The sequence below is a fragment of the Salmo salar genome, chromosome ssa04 (genome assembly GCF_905237065.1).
Source record: "Salmo salar chromosome ssa04, Ssal_v3.1, whole genome shotgun sequence".
Lineage (NCBI taxonomy): Eukaryota > Metazoa > Chordata > Actinopteri > Salmoniformes > Salmonidae > Salmo > Salmo salar.
The window spans coordinates 73558012-73579907 of NC_059445.1; the positions used below are offsets into that span (position 1 = coordinate 73558012).

The following is a 21896-nucleotide window of genomic DNA, read 5'->3' on the forward strand; positions in this document are numbered from 1 at the left end:
GCTCTGAAGATAACATTTAGGATTACGTAAATTAATTAAAAGAATGTTGTCTGTCTGCTGTTTGTGATCGTTTGTACATCTGACGTGAAATAGTAAGGAAACTGATCCAGATTTTGAAATTACTTTAATACACAAAACAAAAAATGAGTATTACATTGAGAGCAGAAGTTGTTCAATGTGTAAAAAAAAAAAAAATAGTACACTACTTTTTCGTGTGGTAATTTTTTTTGATATGAGCTGTGTTGTCCCCAAATCTAAGCTGTGTGGTAGCTTTAGCATCTTCTGATGGACTATCAGCCTATAGTATCTCCAATGTAAGCAGAGTTTAATGCTTGCAAGCAGTAAATTAACCATTGTTTTTTTCACATGTATTTTTGGTACACTTAGGTGGAACATGCACACATTGAAAATGACATCTGTGGTAACTTCAATGAAAGGCAAAGCTAATGCAAAACTTATCCACAAAATGCGTTTTCTCTGAGAAGGAAAACGTAAAAAAAACATGTATTGCTTCAGAAATGGTTAAGAGAGACTAAACAGAACTTTTTAAAACCCTTTACATAACATATAAAAGTTTATTTATAAAGGGAATTCAACATTTATAAAACTTTACAACACAATGAAATATGGTACCCATTTGGTCTTTAGTTTACAGAATAGCAGAATGTTCATTCAGTGTGAGGCAGTCCAGAGACTGCTGAATGTATTGTCCCCCTTGATGAAATCTATCTGGCGTTGTCTACATCTGTACGTTAGTCCCGCGATATCTGACACCACTGGCTCGATTTTTACAGAACTTGGGTGAATGATGTGTCTTGCCATAGAGATCTGGCATTTACAAAATGACACAGATTGGCCCAAGGGGGCCCCTATAGTAAATTTCCGAACTTTAAACAAGCATATGTCCTGTCCTGTTTGAGCCACAGTCATTACTTTAAACAAGCATATGTCCTGTCCTGTTTGAGCCACAGTCATTACTTTAAACAAGCATATGTCCTGTCCTGTTTGAGCCACAGTCATTACTTTAAACAAGCATATGTCCTGTCCTGTTTGAGCCACAGTCATTACTTTAAACAAGCATCTGTCCTGTTTGAACCACAGTCATTGCTTTTTTTCATTGTATTTTTTTTTTTTTACATATATGCATCTCCTTATGACCAACACGTTTCCCATTAGAACCTGTAATCTCGGTCCATTACATACAGCGAAGGATAATTATTACTTAAAAAAATGAATACACAGAAAATAGGTTCCAATTGTTGTCACTAACTGGGGGGGGGGGCACTGAATCATTCATGGGGGATGACATGTTTACTGTTGCCTTGGTTTTTTATATAATGGAGGCTTTTTGACACCAGCAAACAAATTCATCTTCCAAACTCTGTGCATCCATATGAACAAACACCAAGAATGTCTTAATTCTGTGTGAGAAATCTACATCAAAATAATGTATCTATCAAGAATTTAACTGACAAGCAGGAAGTGCCTAAAACAAATGAATATAACATAGAGATGATTCTCTCCAAGGGGAGACAATAACATGTTTACTCAGCGAGAAAATATCATTTCTACCTTATAGTTTCAACCTTATACCACATTGTTAATCAATATAAATACTATATGTTGGAAAAGGTTCATTTGACACATCTGAATGTAAGTCTTATGAAAAGGAGGAGCACAGTACTCTGTAAAAATCTTTGGAAAAGGAATCAATTTGACTTGAGGCAGTTTGAATAGAAGCAATCATCCCTGTACATACAGTACTGCCTTCAGTACAGCAATGTGAAAATGACATGAGCACTTCATAAATCAGTCAGGTGTCAGTCAGTCATATTGATGTGAATGTCATCCTTGATCCTCCCAGACTCGTTGGCTCCCTTGTTGTTTTGGGATATTTCTGGTGAAAGTCTGTCTTCAGTGTGTTGCTCTCCACTCCAGGTCTGGTCCTGATTGGGTTGGGTTGTGTCTGTGTGTGTTGGAATGGTGGGAGGCAGTGTAAGAGGGGACAGGGCAGGTGAGGCAGTTGGCTAGTGAGACTTGGGCAGGGTACAGTCATGATGATGATGATGGATATTGTCGTGCTGTTGGGATGATTCTATTAAAGCTTTGAAAGACAGTTCTGTGGTCTTGGATTTTGAGAGGATAAGGTGTGTGTGTTTGCTGGGCTGGGGGTGCAAGGGGGAAGCAGGCAAAGGGGAGCTGGGGTGCTGAGGGGGGATGCCGTCAACGGGGGAGAGGGGCGAGTCTATAGCGCTTCCATCGGAAGAAGTGGGGCTGGTGCACCATCCTCCTTGAAGGTATCGAATGCACTTCTTTTTCCTCCTAGGAACAGTCAAGAGAGTTATCTGTGAATAAAGCGTGGATGCAAAGTGTCACCAGAATGAACTTTTTACTGTCTTCAACATGATTGAATTGAGTTTTCGGTCAAGTCGAGAGATATTTAACTGCAAATTCATTGAATATCATCAAATGTGTATAGATCATTCAATGCCATTCCCTTGATTTTTGTGGTTGTTGTAATGAACATTATAAATGTTGTGTTCTAAGCTTAATTGTTAACACACAGCAGCTGTTTGCCTCTTCAACCAAATACAAAACCAAAGTAGCACACCTTATCTCATGATCATTACCAGAATATAACGTGAGTCACTTGGTGCCACCGCAAGTAAAGGCGCGAGGACATATTTAGAGAGAGGGATGGAGGGAGACAGAGAGGGAGAGCGATTCTAAATGTCAGAGTTCACCATCAAAAGCTGCACTGCCTGACCACATGAATGGAGAAAGTTGAGGGCAGATGAGCATGAGAAATGCTATCAAAGTGCAGAGCAGCGGTGCATGTGCAAGAGAGTGTGTGCGTTCATCTGCGGTGATCAGGATTCGCACTAACCACATTCGCCTCCCTTTGTTCTCTCGCAGCACACACACACACACACACACACACACAGTGGTAAGGAGATTTCCATGATGTGACGGCGTGGTGGGGAAGACACTGTGGCATGATGGAGTTGAGGGGAGTGGCAGGCTTTCTTCACACCTCTACACTGATGTTAACAGATTGAGTTGGTAAAAAAGGTGCTGATGATGAGCATGACCGATCATCCATCCACTGCTTTGTCATGTCTACCAATAGCATAACCAAGAAATGGCTGTTTTAAGCAGAGGGCATCTCTGTGTGAAACCTCTTTCTCCCCTCAGACATACAGGACCCCTCCCACTTTCCTTTGATCAGCATCACCCACCAATCCCTGAGGAGAGCCCCCCCCCCCCGTGCTGGGGTTCTCTACCTGTAGGGGGCAATGTGGGTCACAAAACACAGGTTAGTGAGATGAGTGCATGCAGAGCGGAGCACTGCAGGGGGCTGAGGCGTGCTCACAGAGGAGGGAGAGAGGGGTAGCAGACCAAGAGGTACACACCTGCAGGGACCGCACCAGTCCGTTTGTTGGTTGAGGCCGAAGCGAGCTCTGCATTTCTTAGGAGAGCCAGGGTCTGAGCACAAGGCAGCATGCGCATACGAAATAAGTTAGGAAACAGAGAAAGAGATGAAGAAAGAGAGAGAGGGTGATGGAGAGAGAGAGATCAGATCAAGAGGTCAGGGCAGAAGTTGAAGCATTGACAGAGATGGTAAATCAGAAAGCCATCAAATCAGACTGTTATTGCCCAATTACTGAGTAGGAGTTAACACCAACAGCCAGAACAGAGTAGATAGAGCAGGACTCCATTCAGGACATAGGCCATTAGAGGAGAGGAAAAGCTTTCACACTCTGTTAGTTAGAGCAGCAGTGACCCAGTCAGAGTACAAACCAATAATGGATAGTCGACCAGGAAAGTTGTTTCAAACGATAGAATAAGAGTTGAATGGAAGTATATCGTATTGAAGCTTAGGGTTGGTCCAGGAGTTTGGTAGAGAAGAGAGAGAGAGGTCATTACCTGCTGAGGAGTCCTGCTGCTTCTCTCTTTTTCTTCTCTTCTTCTTGCCCTGTTGGAACACACAACCAGACACACAGAGAGTCAGTAGGGGAAACACGACCAGACACACAGAGAGTCAGTAGGGGAAACACGACCAGACACACAGAGAGTCAGTAGGGGAAACACGACCAGACACACAGAGAGTCAGTAGGGGAAACACGACCAGACACACAGAGAGTCAGTAGGGGAAACACGACCAGACACACGGAGAGTCAGTAGGGGAAACACGACCAGACACACAGAGAGTCAGTAGGGGAAACACGACCAGACACACGGAGAGTCAGTAGGGGAAACACGACCAGACACACAGAGAGTCAGTAGGGGAAACACGACCAGACACACGGAGAGTCAGTAGGGGAAACACGACCAGACACACGGAGAGTCAGTAGGGGAAACACGACCAGACACACGGAGAGTCAGTAGGGGAAACACGACCAGACACACGGAGAGTCAGTAGGGGAAACACGACCAGACACACGGAGAGTCAGTAGGGGAAACACGACCAGACACACGGAGAGTCAGTAGGGGAAACACGACCAGACACACGGAGAGTCAGTAGGGGAAACACGACCAGACACACGGAGAGTCAGTAGGGGAAACACGACCAGACACACGGAGAGTCAGTAGGGGAAACACGACCAGACACACGGAGAGTCAGTAGGGGAAACACGACCAGACACACAGAGAGTCAGTAGGGGAGAACACGTTTCTATGTTATCTGTAAGTGACATCTCTATGAAGACATGGGAGAACCATGTTATGATATTCACCATGTTCATGAGCCTCGTGTACTAGAGACGCCCAATTCACAAGTCATGGACTGGGGTCTGAGGACAGTTGAAGTGTAAATATCCACAGTAATGGATTCTCCTGACACCACCATACTACAGTCGTGGCCAAAAGTTTTGAGAATGACACAAATATTAATTTCCACAAAGTTTGCTGCTTCAGTGTCTTTAGATATTTTTGTCAGATGTTACTATGGAATACTGAAGTATAATTAAAAGCATTTCATAAGTGTCAAAGGCTTTTATTGACAATTACATGAAGTTGATGCAAAGAGTCAATATTTGCAGTGTTGACCCTTCTTTTTCAAGACAGAATTTGTGGGTTTTTGTTTGTCCACCCGCCTCTTGAGGATTGACCACAAGTTCTCAATGGGATAAAGGTCTGGGGAGTTTCCTGGCCATGGACCCAAAATATCGATGTTTTGTTCCCCGAGCCACTTAGTTATCACTTTTGCCTTATGGCAAGGTGCTCCATCATGCTGGAAAAGGCATTGTTCGTCACCAAACTGTTCCTGGATGGTTGGGAGAAGATGCTCTCGGAGGATGTGTTGGTACCATTCTTTATTCATGGCTGTGTTCTTAGGCAAAATTGTGAGTGAGCCCACTCCCTTGGCTGAGAAGCAACCCCACACATGAATGGTCTCAGGATGCTTTACTGTTGGCATGACACAGGACTGACGGTAGCGCTCACCTTGTCTTCTCCGGACAAGCTTTTTTCCCGATGCCCCAAACAATCGGAAAGGGGATTCGTCAGAGAAAATGACTTTACCCCAGTCCTCAGTCCAATTCCTGTACCTTTTGCAGAATATCAGTCTGTCCCTGATGTTTTTCCTGGAGAGAAGTGGCTTCTTTGCTGCCCTTCTTGACACCAGGCCATCCTCCTAAAGTCTTCACCTCACTGTGCATGCAGATGCACTAACACCTGCCTGCTGCCATTCCTTAGCAAGCTCTGTACTGGTGGTGCCTCGATCCCGCAGCTGAATCAACTTTAGGAGACGGTCCTGGCGCTTGCTGGACTTTCTTGGGCGCCCTGAAGCCTTCTTCACAACAATTGAACCGCTCTCATTGAAGTTCTTGATGATCCGATAAATCCTTGCTTGTGAATATCCTTGCTTGTGAAGCCCTTTTTGTGCAAAGCAATGATGACGGCACGTGTTTCCTTGCAGGTAACCATGGATGACAGAGGAAGAACAATGATTCCAAGCACCACCCTCCTTTTGAAGCTTCCAGTCTGTTATTCGAACTCAATCAGCACGACAGAGTGATCTCCAGCCTTGTCCTCGTCAACACTCACACCTGTGTTAACGAGATAATCACTGACATGATGTCAGCTGGTCCTTTTGTGGCAGGGCTGAAATGCAGTGGAAATGTTTTTGGGGGATTCAGTTCATTTGCATGGCAAAGAGGGACTTTGCAATCAATTGCAATTCATCTGATCACTCTTCATAACATTTAAAAAATATATATATATTTCACCTTTATTTAACCAGGTAAGCTAGTTGAGAACAAGTTCTCATTTACAACTGCGACCTGGCCAAGATAAAGCAAAGCAGTGCGACAGAAAGAACAACACAGAGTTACACATGGAATAAACAAGCATACAGTCAATAACACAATAGAAAAAAAAGAAAGTCTATATACAGTGTGTGCAAATGGCATGAGGAGGTAAGGCGATAAATAGGCCATAGTAACAAAGTAGTTACAATTTAGCAGATTAACACTGGAGTGATAGATGAGCAGATGATGGTGTGTAAGTTGTGACACTGGTGTGCAAAAGAGCAGCAAAGTAAATAAAAACAATATGGGGTTGAGGTAGGTAGATTGGGTGGGTAATTTACAGATGGACTATGTACAGCTGCAGCGATCAGTTAGCGGCTCAGATAGCTGATGTTTAAAGTTAGTGAGGGAAATGTAAGTCTCCAGCTTCAGCGATTTTTGCGATTCGTTCCAGTCACTGGCAGCAGAGAACTGGAAGGAAAGACGGCCAAATGAGGTGTTGGCTTTGGGGATGATCAGTGAGATATACCTGCTGGAACGTGTGCTACGGGTGGGTGTTGCTATTGTGACCAGTGAGCTGAGATAAGGTGGAGCTTTACCTAGCATAGACTTTTATAGATGACCTGGAGCCAGTGGGTCTGGCGACGAATATGTAGCGAGGGCCAGCCGACTAGAGCATACAGGTCGCAGTGGTGTGTGGTATAAGGCGCTTTGGTAACAAAACGGATGGCACTGTGATAGACTACATCCAATTTGCTGAGTAGAGTATTGGAAGCTATTTTGTAGATGACATCGCCGAAGTCGAGGATCGGTAGGATAGTCAGTTTTACTAGGGTATGTTTGGCAGCGTGAGTGAAGGAGGCTTTGTTGCGGAATAGAAAGCCGATTCTAGGTTTGATTTTGGATTGGAGATGTTTGATATGAGTCTGGAAGGAGAGTTTACATTCTGGAGTATATGCAAATTGCCATCATACAAACTGAAGTAGCAGACTTTGTGAAAATTAATATTTGTGTCATTCTCAAAACTTTTGGCCACGACTGTAGAGATCGACCTCTACACCATACTGCTTTAAAGTCCATGGGCTATACAGTGGGACCTTATTGGCAGCACAGACACGGTCAAGGTTGTTATGCTGAAGAGTGATTCAGTCTGGAGTGGCATATTGGGGAGAGGATGTGGGAACAGCTCTTTGATGCCTACGCAGAGACTCGTCTACCCTCGCTGCTCCCTGAAGCAGAGTGTGTGTGGTTATGACCCACGAGAGAAAACCCCACAACTGTGTGGGTGGCCTTCCTTTTCCTGTTTTGCTAACAGATCACATGACTACCCTTGTTTTCTGGCTTGTGTTTGGGAACGGTAGACTAGAGCAGGGGGTAGACTAGAGCAGGGGGTAGACTAGAGCTGCAATTAGTTTTAATGTGTTTTGGGACAGCATTTTCTCAGACTATTTTTTGCATCTTTGGTGAAATCAGAAGATAGATACACGGAAATAGACAAAGTGTTAAAGAGTAAAATGTATGTTCACATTAAAAAAACGTAATCCATAGTACATTGCATCATATTAATCTGATTTATACTAAATCAGATGCAGTCGTAAAAGCTTCATGCACAACCTCATTGACAATGCCACCACTACCAGCTCGTAACCCTCTTTACCCTAACCAGCTAATCACACAACTATCCACAGCCAAGAGAGAGAGAGAGAAATGAGAGAGCCAAGTCCCTATCGTGTGTTATGATACAGAAACTCTATCAAGCCAAGGAAAGGAAATAGGATGTGTAAACGATCTCCAGGAAGGAAAGAAAGTGAACTCTCTCCCTTTGAGACTCATCCTGTCTGTTTTCATATGGGGTGAGAGAAGACTGGTAATTATAGTCCAGAAAAACCACCTCCCATAGAAATACATGCAGATACATAGCTTCCATAACATTAGCCACCTCCCCTCTGTGCCTGCCCTAAGGGAGGATATAGCCTAACAGTGGTCTCCCAAAGCCCAGAATCCTCTCCAGCCCAGCTCCCAGCTGTCCTCTCCCTCTCAACAGTCCGAGCCTTACTGCCTGAGGAGAGCCAGCCAAAGCCACCCTGCTGTTAGTAGAGCGGGTAAGGGGGGTAAAATGTGTGCCCTACCCAATCAGCTTTACTCTTTTCCCCCGCGCACCCTCTAAGGCCTGCATCCTGGAAGAGTTCAACAGCAACTTCACAATTGAGCATAGCACAGAAGAGTTGTTAAGCAGCAACAAACATTACATAGAGACGTTAACATGTCTCTACTTCACATCATATTTATCTGAACAGTATTTGAAGCAATTCTCTTAACTACTTATTAACTGATTTTACAAGCAAGCCCACTACTAATTACAGATTTCATAGTCAGTGCACTTAAACTAAGGTCCAGTTACAACAGAAAAAGGTGCCCTCCATGCATAGAGCAACCAGTCATATGAAAACCTATTAAAATAATACAACAGATGAGGGGAGCGGGAGGTTTGCAGCTGACTGTGTAATGCTATGTTTAATAAAAGCTAAACTCATCATGCATCACTAACAGCAAAGCACTCAACAGCCAATTAAATCACCTCTCTGAACAGCACTGAATAGCCATTAATGACCAACTAATGTCTAGTACCATCTATCTCATTCTCAAACCCCACTCTAAAGGAATGGCATGCCAAGAGGTTATAACACTGGTCATAACAATACAGTCATAGACTAGTCCAGCATTTCCCAAACTCTGTCCTCAGGACCCCAAGTGGAGCACGTTGTGGTTTTTGCCCTAACACTACACAGCTGATTCAAATGATCAAAGCTGGATGATTAGCTGATTATTTTGGATCAGCTGTGTAGTTCTAGGGCCAAAACCACAACGTGCTCCCCTTGGGGTGGTCCCCAGGAGCGAGTGTGTCAAACCCTGGACTAGTCTCTCTAACATGATCTGCACTGATACATTACGTACAATGTGCCAAATAAATACTGTCTAGATCGGATAGAATAGTTTATATTTCTATGTGTAGACACTAGCCTTAATGATTGACAGTTGGCAGGGTGGGGTGATCATGCTGTGTGTGTGTGTGTGTGTGTCTGTGTGTGTAAGCAGGAAGAGGTGGCCCTTACGTAGTTGTCTCTGGCGGACCAGCTGGGGTAGAGTTGCATGTGTAGCTGCCGCTCCTTCCTGGCCAGCTCATAGTACTTGGCCTGCTCCTCCCGGGTCAGGGCGTGCCACTGCAGGGGAGACACACACACACGCAAAACAAAGAAACCATTTAGATGTTGTTCATTAACCTAGCCAATGATGCAGAGACAATGATGAGATCAGAACTGTGACATCAGTTCCCATGACTACAACCTCTGTGCAGATCGTCTCTAATAGGTGGATGATATAAACACAATTTTAAACTGGGTCGTTCGAACCCTGAATGCTGATTGACGTCGTACATAAGAACAGCCCTTAGCCCTGGTATATTGGCCATATATCACACCCCCCGGGCCTTATTGCTTAAATGACTAACATATAAAGGAAAGCCCACTGTACCAAGTTTTTATTTATTTTTTATTTCACCTTTGTTTAACCAGGTAGGCAAGTTGAGAACAAGTTCTCATTTACAATTGTGACCTGGCCAAGATAAAGCAAAGCAGTTTGACACATACAACAACACAGAGTTACACAGAAAAATAAGTCTATATACAATGTGAGCAAATGAGGTGAGATAAGGGAGGTAAAGGCAAAAAAAGGCCATGGTGGCAAAGTAAATACAATATAGCAAGTAAAACACTGGAATGGTAGATTTGTAGCAGAAGAAAGTGCAAAGTAGAAATAGAAATAATGGAGTGCAAAGGAGCAAAATAAAGAAATAAATACAGTAGAAGAGGTAGTTGTTTGGGCTAAATTATAGATGGGCTATGTACAGGTGCAGTAATCTGTGAGCTGCTCTGACAGCTGGTGCTTAAAGCTAGTGAGGGAGATAAGTGTTTCCAGTTGTCAGCAGAGACCTGGAAGGAGATGCGGCCAAAGGAGGAATTGGCTTTGGGGGTGACCAGAGAGATATACCTGCTGGAGCGCGTGCTACAGGTGGGTGCTGCTATGGTGACCAGCGAGCAGAGATAAGGGGGAACTTTACCTAGCAGGGTCTTGTAGATTACCTGGAGCCAGTGGGTTTGGCGACAAGTATGAAGCGAGGGCCAGCCAACGAGAGCGTACAGGTCGCAGTGGTGGGTAGTATATGGAGCTTTGGTGACAAAACGGATGGGACTGTGATAGACTGCATCCCATGTGACTCTGGAAGGAGAGTTTACAGTCTAACCAGACACCTAGGTATTTGTAGTTGTCCACATATTCTAAGTCAGAATCCTCCAGAGTAGTGATGCTGGACGGGCGGGCAGGTGCAGGCAGCGATCGGTTGAAGAGCATGCATTTAGTTTTACTTGTATTTAAGAGCAGTTGGAGGCCACGGAAGGAGAGTTGTATGGCATTGAAGCTCATCTGGAGGGTTGTTAACACAGTGTCCAAAGAAGGGCCAGAAGTATACAGAATGGTGTTGTCTGCGTAGAGGTGGATCAGAGAATCACCAGCAGCAAGAGCGACAAGGACAGACAACATCACATATGGTATTCATCACATTTAGATATTTCTGCATCCTGGTCAATGGTATGGTGTCAGCAGCCAGTCAGGTGCAGGGGGTAATTCACATTACTGACATATTCCTCTCAAGTCCATCTCTCGTGTGTGAAATGAACAGCAGGGGATGAGATGAGGAATTTGGGAATGAATCTGTCTGTGCTGTGTGAGTATTCATGGATGTGTGTGTTTCAGCAGTGTGTGTGTGTGTGTTTCAGAGCGAGTGTGTATGTTTCATTATGTGTGTGTGTGTGTGTTCTCGCTGCTCACCCTTCGGCCCAGTATCTGGTTGATGGCAGCGCTCTCCTTCAGTGTGCACTCAGCGATCACCTTGGCCCTCATCTCCTTCATGTACAGCATGAAAGCATTCAGAGGCTTCTTGATCACCGGCTTCTTGGGCTCCTTCTCCCGCTTGGGCTCCTGGTGAGGCTTACTGAGAGAGAGAGAGAGAGAGAGAGACCCATGGTGAATATGTACACAAGAACATGCATCCATCTAAGCTTTTAATACACTTTAAATGAATGCAGGAATGGGAGACAACAGTACACATTGTATGCCATGTAGATCCCACATTTCCTTTGAAAGACAGCTCTAGGAGGTAGTGTAGATATGTGGGGGTACTTACGCGTACATGTTCCTGTCGTAATGGTCATGATGGTCCAGTTTGCCTGAAGGGGGCATGATGGCTGGGTGGGGGATCCCCGTGGGGTGCAAGCCTGGCCCCAGCATCAGAGAGTGAGAGAACCTAGAGGGAGGGAGGGAGGGAGGGAGGGAGAGAGAAGGGAGTAAGAGAGAGGGTGGAAGGTGGTAGAGAAAGAGAGACAGAGACCATAGCATCAGAAAATACGCTTCATCTTTATATATGTCTGCGTGGCCATGAAGCGCTGAAGCACGAGGGTGGTTTGTTGGCCCTTTAAGCATAGGCTTCCAGGCAGTCCTCTCAGGGCAGTAGGACTGTGAGCAGTATCACTCAATGCCAGCAGATGGAGCTCTAGTCACTCTCAGAAAAAAAAATAGGAAGCATTGGTAGATACTTGCTCTATGTTTCATTAAATACTTATTTTCAGTATGTGGAGTTGTTTCCCCTTTGCTGCTATAACAGCCTCCACTCTTCTGGGAAAGCTTTCCACTAGATGTTGGAACATTGCTGTGGGGACTTGCTTCCATTCAGCCACAAGAGCATTGGTGAGGTGCACTGACGTTAAGCGATTAGGCCTGGCTCGCAGTCGGCGTTCCAATTCATTCCAAAGCTGATCGATGGGGTTGAGGTCAGGGCTCTGTGCAGGCCAGTCAAGTTCTTCCACACCCATCTCGACAAACAATTTATGTATGGACCTGACTTTGTGTATGGGGGCATTGTCATGGTGAAACAGGAAAGAGCCTTCCCCAAACTGTTGCCACAAAGTTAGAAGCAAAGAATCATCTAGAATGTCATTGTATACTGTAGCGTTAAGATTTCCCTTCACTGGAACTAAGGGGTCTAGCCCGAACCATGAAAAACAACCCCAGACCATTATTACTCCTCCACCAAACTTTACAGTTGGCAGTATGCATTCGGACAGGTAGCGTACTCCTGGCATCCGCCAAACCCAGATTCGTCCATCGGACTGCCACATGATGAAACGTGATTCCTCACTTCAGAGAACACGTTTCCACAGCTCCAGAGTCCAATGGCGGTGAGCTTTACACCACTCCAGCCAATGCTTGGCATTGCACATGGTGATCTTAGGCTTGTGTGTGGCTGCTCGGCCATGGAAACCCATTTCATGAAGCCCCCGACAAAGATTTATTGTGCTGGCGTTGCTTCCAGAGGCAGTTTGAAACTTGGTAGGAGTGTTGCAACCGAGGATAGACGATTTTTGTGCTCTACGCACTTCAGCACTCGGCGGTCCCGTTCTGTGAGCTTGTGTGGCCTACCACATCGCGGCTGAGCCGTTGTTGCTCCAAGACGTTTCCACTTCACAATAACACCACTTACAGTTGACAGGGCAGGTCTAGCAGGGCAGAAATGTGACAAACTGACTTGTTGGAAAGGTGGCATCCTGAAGTCACTGAGTTCTTCAGTACGGGCCATGTTTGTCTATGGAGATCGCATGGCTATGTGCTCAATTTTATACACCTGTCAGCAACGAGTGTGGCTAAAATAGCCGAATCCACTAATTTGAATACTCTTGGCCATGTAGTGTATGTGTTGATATACAGTTGCAGAGTACAGCAGTTGGCACACACAAAGCCAGGACACAGACATGTTGCAGAGGCCCCTGTACAAGGCAATAGCAAAGGGCACATGGGGGGAGCAAAAGCATTGGTCTGGAATAGTGGTAGGGGGTATTTATGATGCCATGCCCTCCCCAGACTGAAGCAGCTCAGCTCATACTGTACCTGGGGTAGGAAGAGCTGTTGGGGAGACTGGAGGAGTAGGGCTGTCTGAATCCACATGAGGACAGGGGATAGACAGGCTGACTTTGCCTGTGGTTGGAGGGGACAAATAGGGATGCAACAGGGGTCAACTACCTGACTTAATAGAATATATTTAGATTGTCTATTCCCACAGGGTGCTGTCTCTCAGATGGGATGTTAAACGGGTGTCCTGACTCTGTGGTCACTAAAGATCCCATGGCATTTATTGTAGGAGTAGGGATGTTAACCCCGGTGTCCTGGCTAAATTCCCAATCTGGCCCTCATACCATCATGGTCACATAATCATCCCCAGGTTACAATTGGCTCATTCCTCTCCCCTGTAACTATTCCCCAGGTCGTTGCTGTAAATGAGAATGTGTTCCCAGTCAACTTACCTGGTAAAATAAGGGTTAAATAAATAAATGCCTCTCTGACTGGTAGTGTGTTATATGTCTAATGGAAGTCTGGCTTCTCAGTCTACTAGCTAGCCAATGAGGGGCTTGATCCTGACTGGTTAAGGAGTGAAGCCCATCCTAATGAGGTCACCTGGGGAAGGAGAGTTGTTTGTTTAAGAGACAAGAGAACCCCATCCATGAGCTTCATGTTCCTGCTGAGTCCCCAGCCAGCAGAGGCATGACTGGGTTAACCTCACTGAGGGTCCTGCTGTATGTATGACATGGCTGTGTGGAGGCTGGATGGATGGATGGGGGGTGGATTTGAACAGGAGCCTTTGATATGCAGCAGCCCCCCAGCCCCATTCTTCCCCCCTCCCCAGCCCCATTCTTCCCCCCTCCCCAGCCCCATTCTTCCCCCCCTCCCCAGCCCCATTTTTCCCCCCTCACCAGCCCCATTCTTCCCCCCTCCCCAGCCCTCCTCAGCAGCCCCCCAGCCCCATTCTTCCCCCCTCCTCAACCCCAGGAGGCTCAGTGTCAGGGATGCTCCCATGTCCATAGGCCTCTCTCAGGGAGGGATTCACGTGCTAATCCCAGCCAACAGGCCCATTAGGAGCAATTTGTCCTTCTCCTATCCCTGTAAGAGTATCAACTATTCAAACCATATGAGTAATCTTGATCAATTTCTTGCCTGTATCTGAACGTCTTTGAAACAAATTAACTGTGTATCTTCGTGCAGTCTGCTAGAGTGGGCTGTCCTTACAGTGGGCTGTCCCTACAGTGGGCTGCCCCTACAGTGGGCTGTCCCTACAGTGGGCTGTCCCTAGAGTGGGTTGTCCCTAGAGTGGGTTGTCCCTAGAGTGGGTTGTCCCTAGAGTGGGCTGTCCCTACAGTGGGCTGCCCCTACAGTGGGCTGTCCCTACAGTGGGCTGTCCCTACAGTAGGCTGTCCCTACAGTGGGTTGTCCCTAGAGTGGGTTGTCCCTAGAGTGGGCTGCCCCTACAGTGGGCTGCCCCTACAGTGGGCTGCCCCTACAGTGGGCTGTCCCTAGAGTGGGTTGTCCCTAGAGTGGGTTGTCCCTAGAGTGGGTTGTCCCTAGAGTGGGTTGTCCCTAGAGTGGGCTGTCCCTAGAGTGGGCTGCCCCTACAGTGGGCTGTCCCTACAGTGGGCTGTCCCTACAGTGGGCTGTCCCTACAGTGGGCTGTCCCTAGAGTGGGCTGTCCCTAGAGTGGGCTGTCCCTAGAGTGGGCTGTCTCTAGAGTGGGCTGTCTCTAGAGTGGGCTGTCCCTAGAGTGGGCTGTCCCTAGAGTGGGCTGTCCCTAGAGTGGGCTGCCCCTAGAGTGGGCTGCCCCTACAGTGGGCTGTCCCTAGAGTGGGTTGTCCCTAGAGTGGGTTGTCCCTACAGTGGGCTGTCCCTACAGTGGGCTGTTCCCCCAGTCACGTGCCATATAGTGGCCAGAGAGGGACACACCACACCACGTAGTGAGTCCTGTCCAGCTCTTTGTCATGACAAAGCAGTCCCAGTAGCTGACATCTCTTCTCCAAACAAAGAGGGACACAAGAAAACCAAACAAACACGATCTGCACTAAGAAGATTACAAGTTTGTAAACAAGAAGATTTTTGGACAATACCACAGCAAGTCTGTAGTGACTGTTAACTTAAGTGTCTGAAACAAAAGGCAGTGAGTTCGGTGGTGGAGGGACAGACCAGGGAAATAGCAGCATTCTGCCTCGTGCCGAGCGGAGCCTGTTTAGGGAGTGCCAATGTCCTTCACCAGCTTTAAAGACACAGCATGGATGTGAATGGAAGTAGTCTTAGCTGACATTCCATTAGAGTAAACCAAATCCCCATCACATTTAAGAGAAGCCAACAACTGTTCAGGGGGATTTACACAAAGTTATTCTGACAGTTCTATAATAACAGTTATAATTGCATGGATTTGTAAAGTTGAACTCAAGACAATGGATGGATTGTCAGCCAGAACGTGTGTTCCAACAATGTCAAGTGAGATTATGGGTGTTAAAACATGCTCTGATTTGGCATCGTCTACCCTTTCTGTGATGCTGGGAAAGCGAAAGTTTCATTCTGAGGAAGGAACTCTAGACTAGATATGACCACTGAATCCAAGGCAGGGCATTCATATCCTAGGAAGTGACCTGTTCATTACTGTATGTGTGACCCCAAGACAACAAGCTATAGAGGGACGAAGTGGTTGGTATAGAGGGATGAAGTGGTTGCTATAAAGGGATGAAGTGGTTGGTATAGAGGGATGAAGTGGTTGGTATAGAGGGACGAAGTGGTTGGTATAGAGGGATGAAGTGGTTGGTATAGAGGGATGAAGTGGTTGCTATAGAGGGATGAAGTGGTTGGTATAGAGGGATGAAGTGGTTGGTATAGAGGGATGAAGTGGTTGGTATAGAGGGATGAAGTGGTTGCTATAGAGGGATGAAGTGGTTGCTATAGAGGGACGAAATGGTTGCTATAGAGGGACGAAGTGGTTGGTATAGAGGGATGAAGTGGTTGGTATAGAGGGATGAAGTGGTTGCTATAGAGGGATGAAGTGGTTGGTATAGAGGGATGAAGTGGTTGGTATAGAGGGATGAAGTGGTTGCTATAGAGGGATGAAGTGGTTGCTATAGAGGGATGAAGTGGTTGCTATAGAGGGATGAAGTGGTTGGTATAGAGGGATGAAGTGGTTGGTATAGAGGGATGAAGTGGTTGGTATAGAGGGATGAAGTGGTTGCTATAGAGGGATGAAGTGGTTGCTATAGAGGGATGAAGTGGTTGGTATAGAGGGATGAAGTGGTTGGTATAGAGGGATGAAGTGGTTGCTATAGAGGGATGAAGTGGTTGGTATAGAGGGATGAAGTGGTTGCTATAGAGGGATGAAGTGGTTGCTATAGAGGGATGAAGTGGTTGCTATAGAGGGATGAAGTGGTTGGTATAGAGGGATGAAGTGGTTGCTATAGAGGGATGAAGTGGTTGCTATAGAGGGCTGAAGTGGTTGCTATAGAGGGATGAAGTGGTTGGTATAGAGGGATGAAGTGGTTGCTATAGAGGGATGAAGTGGTTGCTATAGAGGGATGAAATGGTTGCTATAGAGGGACGAAGTGGTTGGTATAGAGGGACGAAGTGGTTGCTATAGAGGGACGAAGTGGTTGCTATAGAGGGACGAAGTGGTTGGTATAGAGGGACGAAGTGGTTGGTATAGAGGGACGAAGTGGTTGGTATAGAGGGACGAAGTGGTTGGTATAGAGGGACGAAGTGGTTGCTATAGAGGGATGAAGTGGTTGCTATAGAGGGATGAAGTGGTTGGTATAGAGGGATGAAGTGGTTGCTATAGAGGGATGAAGTGGTTGCTATAGAGGGACGAAATGGTTGCTATAGAGGGACGAAGTGGTTGGTATAGAGGGACGAAGTGGTTGCTATAGAGGGACGAAGTGGTTGCTATAGAGGGACGAAGTGGTTGCTATAGAGGGACGAAGTGGTTGCTATAGAGGGACGAAGTTGTTGGTATAGAGGGACGAAGTGGTTGGTATAGAGGGACGAAGTGGTTGGTATAGAGGGACGAAGTGGTTGGTATAGAGGGACGAAGTGGTTGGTATAGAGGGACGAAGTGGTTGGTATAGAGGGACGAAGTGGTTGGTATAGAGGGACGAAGTGGTTGCTATAGAGGGACGAAGTGGTTGGTATAGAGGGACGAAGTGGTTGCTATAGAGGGACGAAGTGGTTGCTATAGAGGGACGAAGTGGTTGGTATAGAGGGACGAAGTGGTTGGTATAGAAGGATGAAGTGGTTGGTATAGAGGGATGAAGTGGTTGCTATAGAGGGATGAAGTGGTTGGTATAGAGGGATGAAGTGGTTGGTATAGAGGGATGAAGTGGTTGGTATAGAGGGATGAAGTGGTTGCTATAGAGGGATGAAGTGGTTGCTATAGAGGGATGAAGTGGTTGGTATAGAGGGATGAAGTGGTTGGTATAGAGGGATGAAGTGGTTGGTATAGAGGGATGAAGTGGTTGGTATAGAGGGATGAAGTGGTTGCTATAGAGGGATGAAGTGGTTGCTATAGAGGGATGAAGTGGTTGGTATAGAGGGATGAAGTGGTTGGTATAGAGGGATGAAGTGGTTGGTATAGAGGGATGAAGTGGTTGGTATAGAGGGATGAAGTGGTTGCTATAGAGGGATGAAGTGGTTGCTATAGAGGGATGAAGTGGTTGCTATAGAGGGATGAAGTGGTTGCTATAGAGGGATGAAGTGGTTGGTATAGAGGGATGAAGTGGTTGCTATAGAGGGATGAAGTGGTTGGTATAGAGGGATGAAGTGGTTGGTATAGAGGGATGAAGTGGTTGGTATAGAGGGATGAAGTGGTTGCTATAGAGGGATGAAGTGGTTGCTATAGAGGGATGAAGTGGTTGGTATAGAGGGATGAAGTGGTTGGTATAGAGGGATGAAGTGGTTGGTATAGAGGGATGAAGTGGTTGCTATAGAGGGATGAAGTGGTTGCTATAGAGGGATGAAGTGGTTGCCATGCAATAAAAGTGGCTTAGGTGAGACTGGACTGGTGGATGTAGCTAGCAGGGGCCAGTAGTGCAGGTCAGTGTGGTGTATGTGTTTGTGGGTATGTGTGTTTGTGGGTATGTGTATATGTGTGTATCTGTTTGCGTCGTCACATACACAGGATAGGTGCAGTAAAATGTGTTGTTTTACAGGGTCAGCCATAGTACTAAGGCGCCCCTGGAGCAAATTAGGGTTAAGTGCCTTGCCGTCGGGTATTCGAACCAGCGACCTTTTGGTTACTGGCCCAACGCTCTAACCGCTAGGCTACCTGCCGCCTGTGTGCCCATGCGTGTGTGTACGAGAGAGTATGTGAGTGTGTGTGAGTTTGCATAAGACTTACCAGCCCATGGAGGGGGGCATCTGTCCTACACCGCCAGGGGGTAGGGAGTAGAAACCTGAGATGTCCTGGGACTGGGGCCTGTGAACGCCTGGAGGGGACACGCAGGAGAAGACACGCTCATTAACTCAGGGCCACTGACTCAGCAAGGGCCTCATTACCTGGCTGGGCACCTACCATTACACACACAGGTCACACACACGCATACACACACAACCACCCCATTCTCATACATCCCTGCTGTGTGTGTGTGTATGTATGTGTGTGTGTGCTCACTAGCTAATTGGAAGGGTCAAGGGGGTGTTGATGTAAGATGTACGAGAACTAAGGTTAAAGGTTTCCACCAGAGGCCCCTAGCATCCCTAACCCAGCATCTTGTTGATCCAGTACATCTGACTCACTACCAAGTGAAGTGAAAACAACTCTGTGAACTAGGTCTTTCATTCCACTCCTTTGTAACAGCCATTCGTCTTCTCCTTGGGCCAGCTGTTTTACTATTTGGTCCCTGCATCGCACCACCAACAATAGCTTTATAACAAAGGGATCTTGACCCAAGTTTCTTCCCATGATGTGTCAGTCAGTCAGAAGCTCCTGAGAAGACGTGATGTTTTCCATTATGGAGATGGGCCCACATAAAAGAGCAGCGTCCCGACACAAAACAAAATGGCTTTCTCCGTGCCTTTCAAAGGAAGTCATTTGTCAACAGCGAGCACCTAGCACTTAAGCACAACCCGAACATAACCTATATTTGTTACAGAAGAATGCTGCAGATGACTGTAATCTGCCGTTGCTGTAGGCCTGTTTCTGCACTGGACCATCTATAAATCTGAAGGACTGGAATGTGACTGAGTCAACGTGACTCTCTCATCCTTCCCTCCAGACCCCTTCCCTCCAGAACCCCTCCCTCCAGACCCGTCCCTCCCTCCAGACCCCCTCCCTCCAGACCCGTCCCTCCCTCCAGACCCGTCCCTCCCTCCAGACCCATCCCTCCCTCCCTCCAGACCCATCCCTCCCTCCCTCCAGACCCCTTCCCTCCAGACCCCCTCCCTCCAGACCCATCCCTCCCTCCCTCCAGACCCATCCCTCCCTCCCTCCCTCCAGACCCCTTCCCTCCAGACCCCTTCCCTCCCTCCAGACCCCTTCCCTCCCTCCAGACCCCTCCCCTCCAGACCCCTTCCCTCCAGACCCCTTCCCTCCAGACCCCCTCCCTCCAGACCCGTCCCTCCCTCCAGACCCCTTCCCTCCAGACCACCTCCCTCCAGACCTGTCCCTCCCTCCCTCCCTCCAGACCCCCTCCCTCCAGACCCCTCCCTCCCTCCCTCCCTCCCTCCCCCTCCCTCCCTCCCTCCCTCCCTCCCTCCCTCCCTCCCTCCCTCCCTCCCTCCCTCCAGGCCCCTTCCCTCCAGACCCCTTCCCTCCAGACCCGTCCCTCCCCTCCAGACCCGTCCCTCCCTCCCTCCAGACCCCTTCCCTCCAGACCCGTCCCTCCCTCCCTCCAGACCCCTTCCCTCCAGACCCGTCCCTCCCTCCCTCTAGACCCCTTCCCTCCAGACCCTTTCCCTCCTGACCCCCTCCCTCCAGACCCCCCTCCCTCCCTCCAGACCCGTCCCTCCCTCCCTCCCTCCAGACCCCTTCCTGAAAAAGCCCCTGTCCTTCGTGTAGAGAACAGCTTGCAGTCTCAGTCTCTACTCTCCAGAGTCCAAACACAGTTACAACACACAAACTTCTGATGAGTTTGCACTAGTAATACCTACATTTAACTTCAACTTCCAGTTATTCATTTTTTGCATATTTTGTTGCTCTACTAATTCTTACAGTAAATAACAACATTAAATACTCCTGGAATGACCGTTTAAAAACATATGTGAAATGACATTAGACCCAGGATCAGTCACCAGTAAAAGATCAAACTGGTTAGTCAGATAACTCTCCAAGATGTTGTTAGGATATACTGTTTAAAATAGCATTTCAATACTAATTACCTTTTACTGTTACCAAAACCACAATAAGTGAAACTGCTATCATATCACAGTTCTAAATGAGTGGCCAGTAGCTCATGTGCTGTGCCCTGAAAAGGCCTCAAAGAGAAACCCCAGTACAGTACAGTAGTTTTGGTTTCTATTGAACTTCTCTTTTTCACCCTAATGCAGCAACAGTCACATCTGACAACTGCACACGTGAACAAATGTGTCAAGATGGTGTGACTTTGGTTCAGTATGATGGTTGACACACTGAATGACTATTAGTACAGGTCTGTACTGAATGCACTGACTGACACACTGAATGACTATTAGTACAGGTCTGTACTGAATGCACTGACTGACAGACTGAATGACTATTAGTACAGGTCTGTACTGAATGCACTGACTGACACACTGAATGACTATTAGTACAGGTCTGTACTGAATGCACTGACTGACAGACTGAATGACTATTAGTACAGGTCTGTACTGAATGCACTGACTGACAGACTGAATGACTATTAGTACAGGTCTGTACTGAATGCACTGACTGACAGACTGAATGACTATTAGTACAGGTCTGTACTGAATGCACTGACTGACACACTGAATGACTATTAGTACAGGTCTGTACTGAATGCACTGACTGACAGACTGAATGACTATTAGTACAGGTCTGTACTGAATGCACTGACTGACACACTGAATGACTATTAGTACAGGTCTGTACTGAATGCACTGACTGACACACTGAATGACTATTAGTACAGGTCTGTACTGAATGCACTGACTGACACACTGAATGACTATTAGTACAGGTCTGTACTGAATGCACTGACTGACAGACTGAATGACTATTAGTACAGGTCTGTACTGAATGCACTGACTGACAGACTGAATGACTATTAGTACAGGTCTGTACTGAATGCACTGACTGACACACTGAATGACTATTAGTACAGGTCTGTACTGAATGCACTGACTGACAGACTGAATGACTATTAGTACAGGTCTGTACTGAATGCACTGACTGACAGACTGAATGACTATTAGTACAGGTCTGTACTGAATGCACTGACTGACACACTGAATGACTATTAGTACAGGTCTGTACTGAATGCACTGACTGACACACTGAATGACTATTAGTACAGGTCTGTACTGAATGCACTGACTGACACACTGAATGACTATTAGTACAGGTCTGTACTGAATGCACTGACTGACAGACTGAATGACTATTAGTACAGGTCTGTACTGAATGCACTGACTGACAGACTGAATGACTATTAGTACAGGTCTGTACTGAATGCACTGACTGACAGACTGAATGACTATTAGTACAGGTCTGTACTGAATGCACTGACTGACAGACTGAATGAC

At 46.7% G+C, this 21896-nt stretch overlaps 1 protein-coding gene across 12 annotated transcripts in view; it reads right to left on the reverse strand.

Moving 5' to 3' along the window:
• Positions 1–107: 107 nt before the first annotated feature.
• The window catches only part of LOC106603814 (transcription factor 7-like 2), a 106702-nt gene continuing 84913 nt past the window's right edge, over positions 108–21896 (reverse strand). The window contains exons 5-13 of one of the 12 annotated variants that reach the window (XM_014197970.2): positions 18556–18643; positions 13248–13334; positions 11491–11610; positions 11136–11298; positions 9365–9472; positions 8381–8428; positions 3928–3976; positions 3414–3486; positions 108–2322 (exon numbers count right to left, since the gene is read on the reverse strand). In XM_014197970.2, coding sequence (XP_014053445.1) covers positions 2028–2322; positions 3414–3486; positions 3928–3976; positions 8381–8428; positions 9365–9472; positions 11136–11298; positions 11491–11610; positions 13248–13334; positions 18556–18643 — 1031 coding nt within the window. In that variant the 3' untranslated portion in view covers positions 108–2027. Of the gene's footprint in view, positions 2346–3413; positions 3487–3927; positions 3977–8380; positions 8429–9364; positions 9473–11135; positions 11299–11490; positions 11611–13247; positions 13335–18555; positions 18644–21896 lie in introns of all 12 variants that reach the window. The other 11 variants (XM_014197974.2, XM_014197972.2, XM_014197971.2 and 8 more) reach the window with 11 other exon arrangements.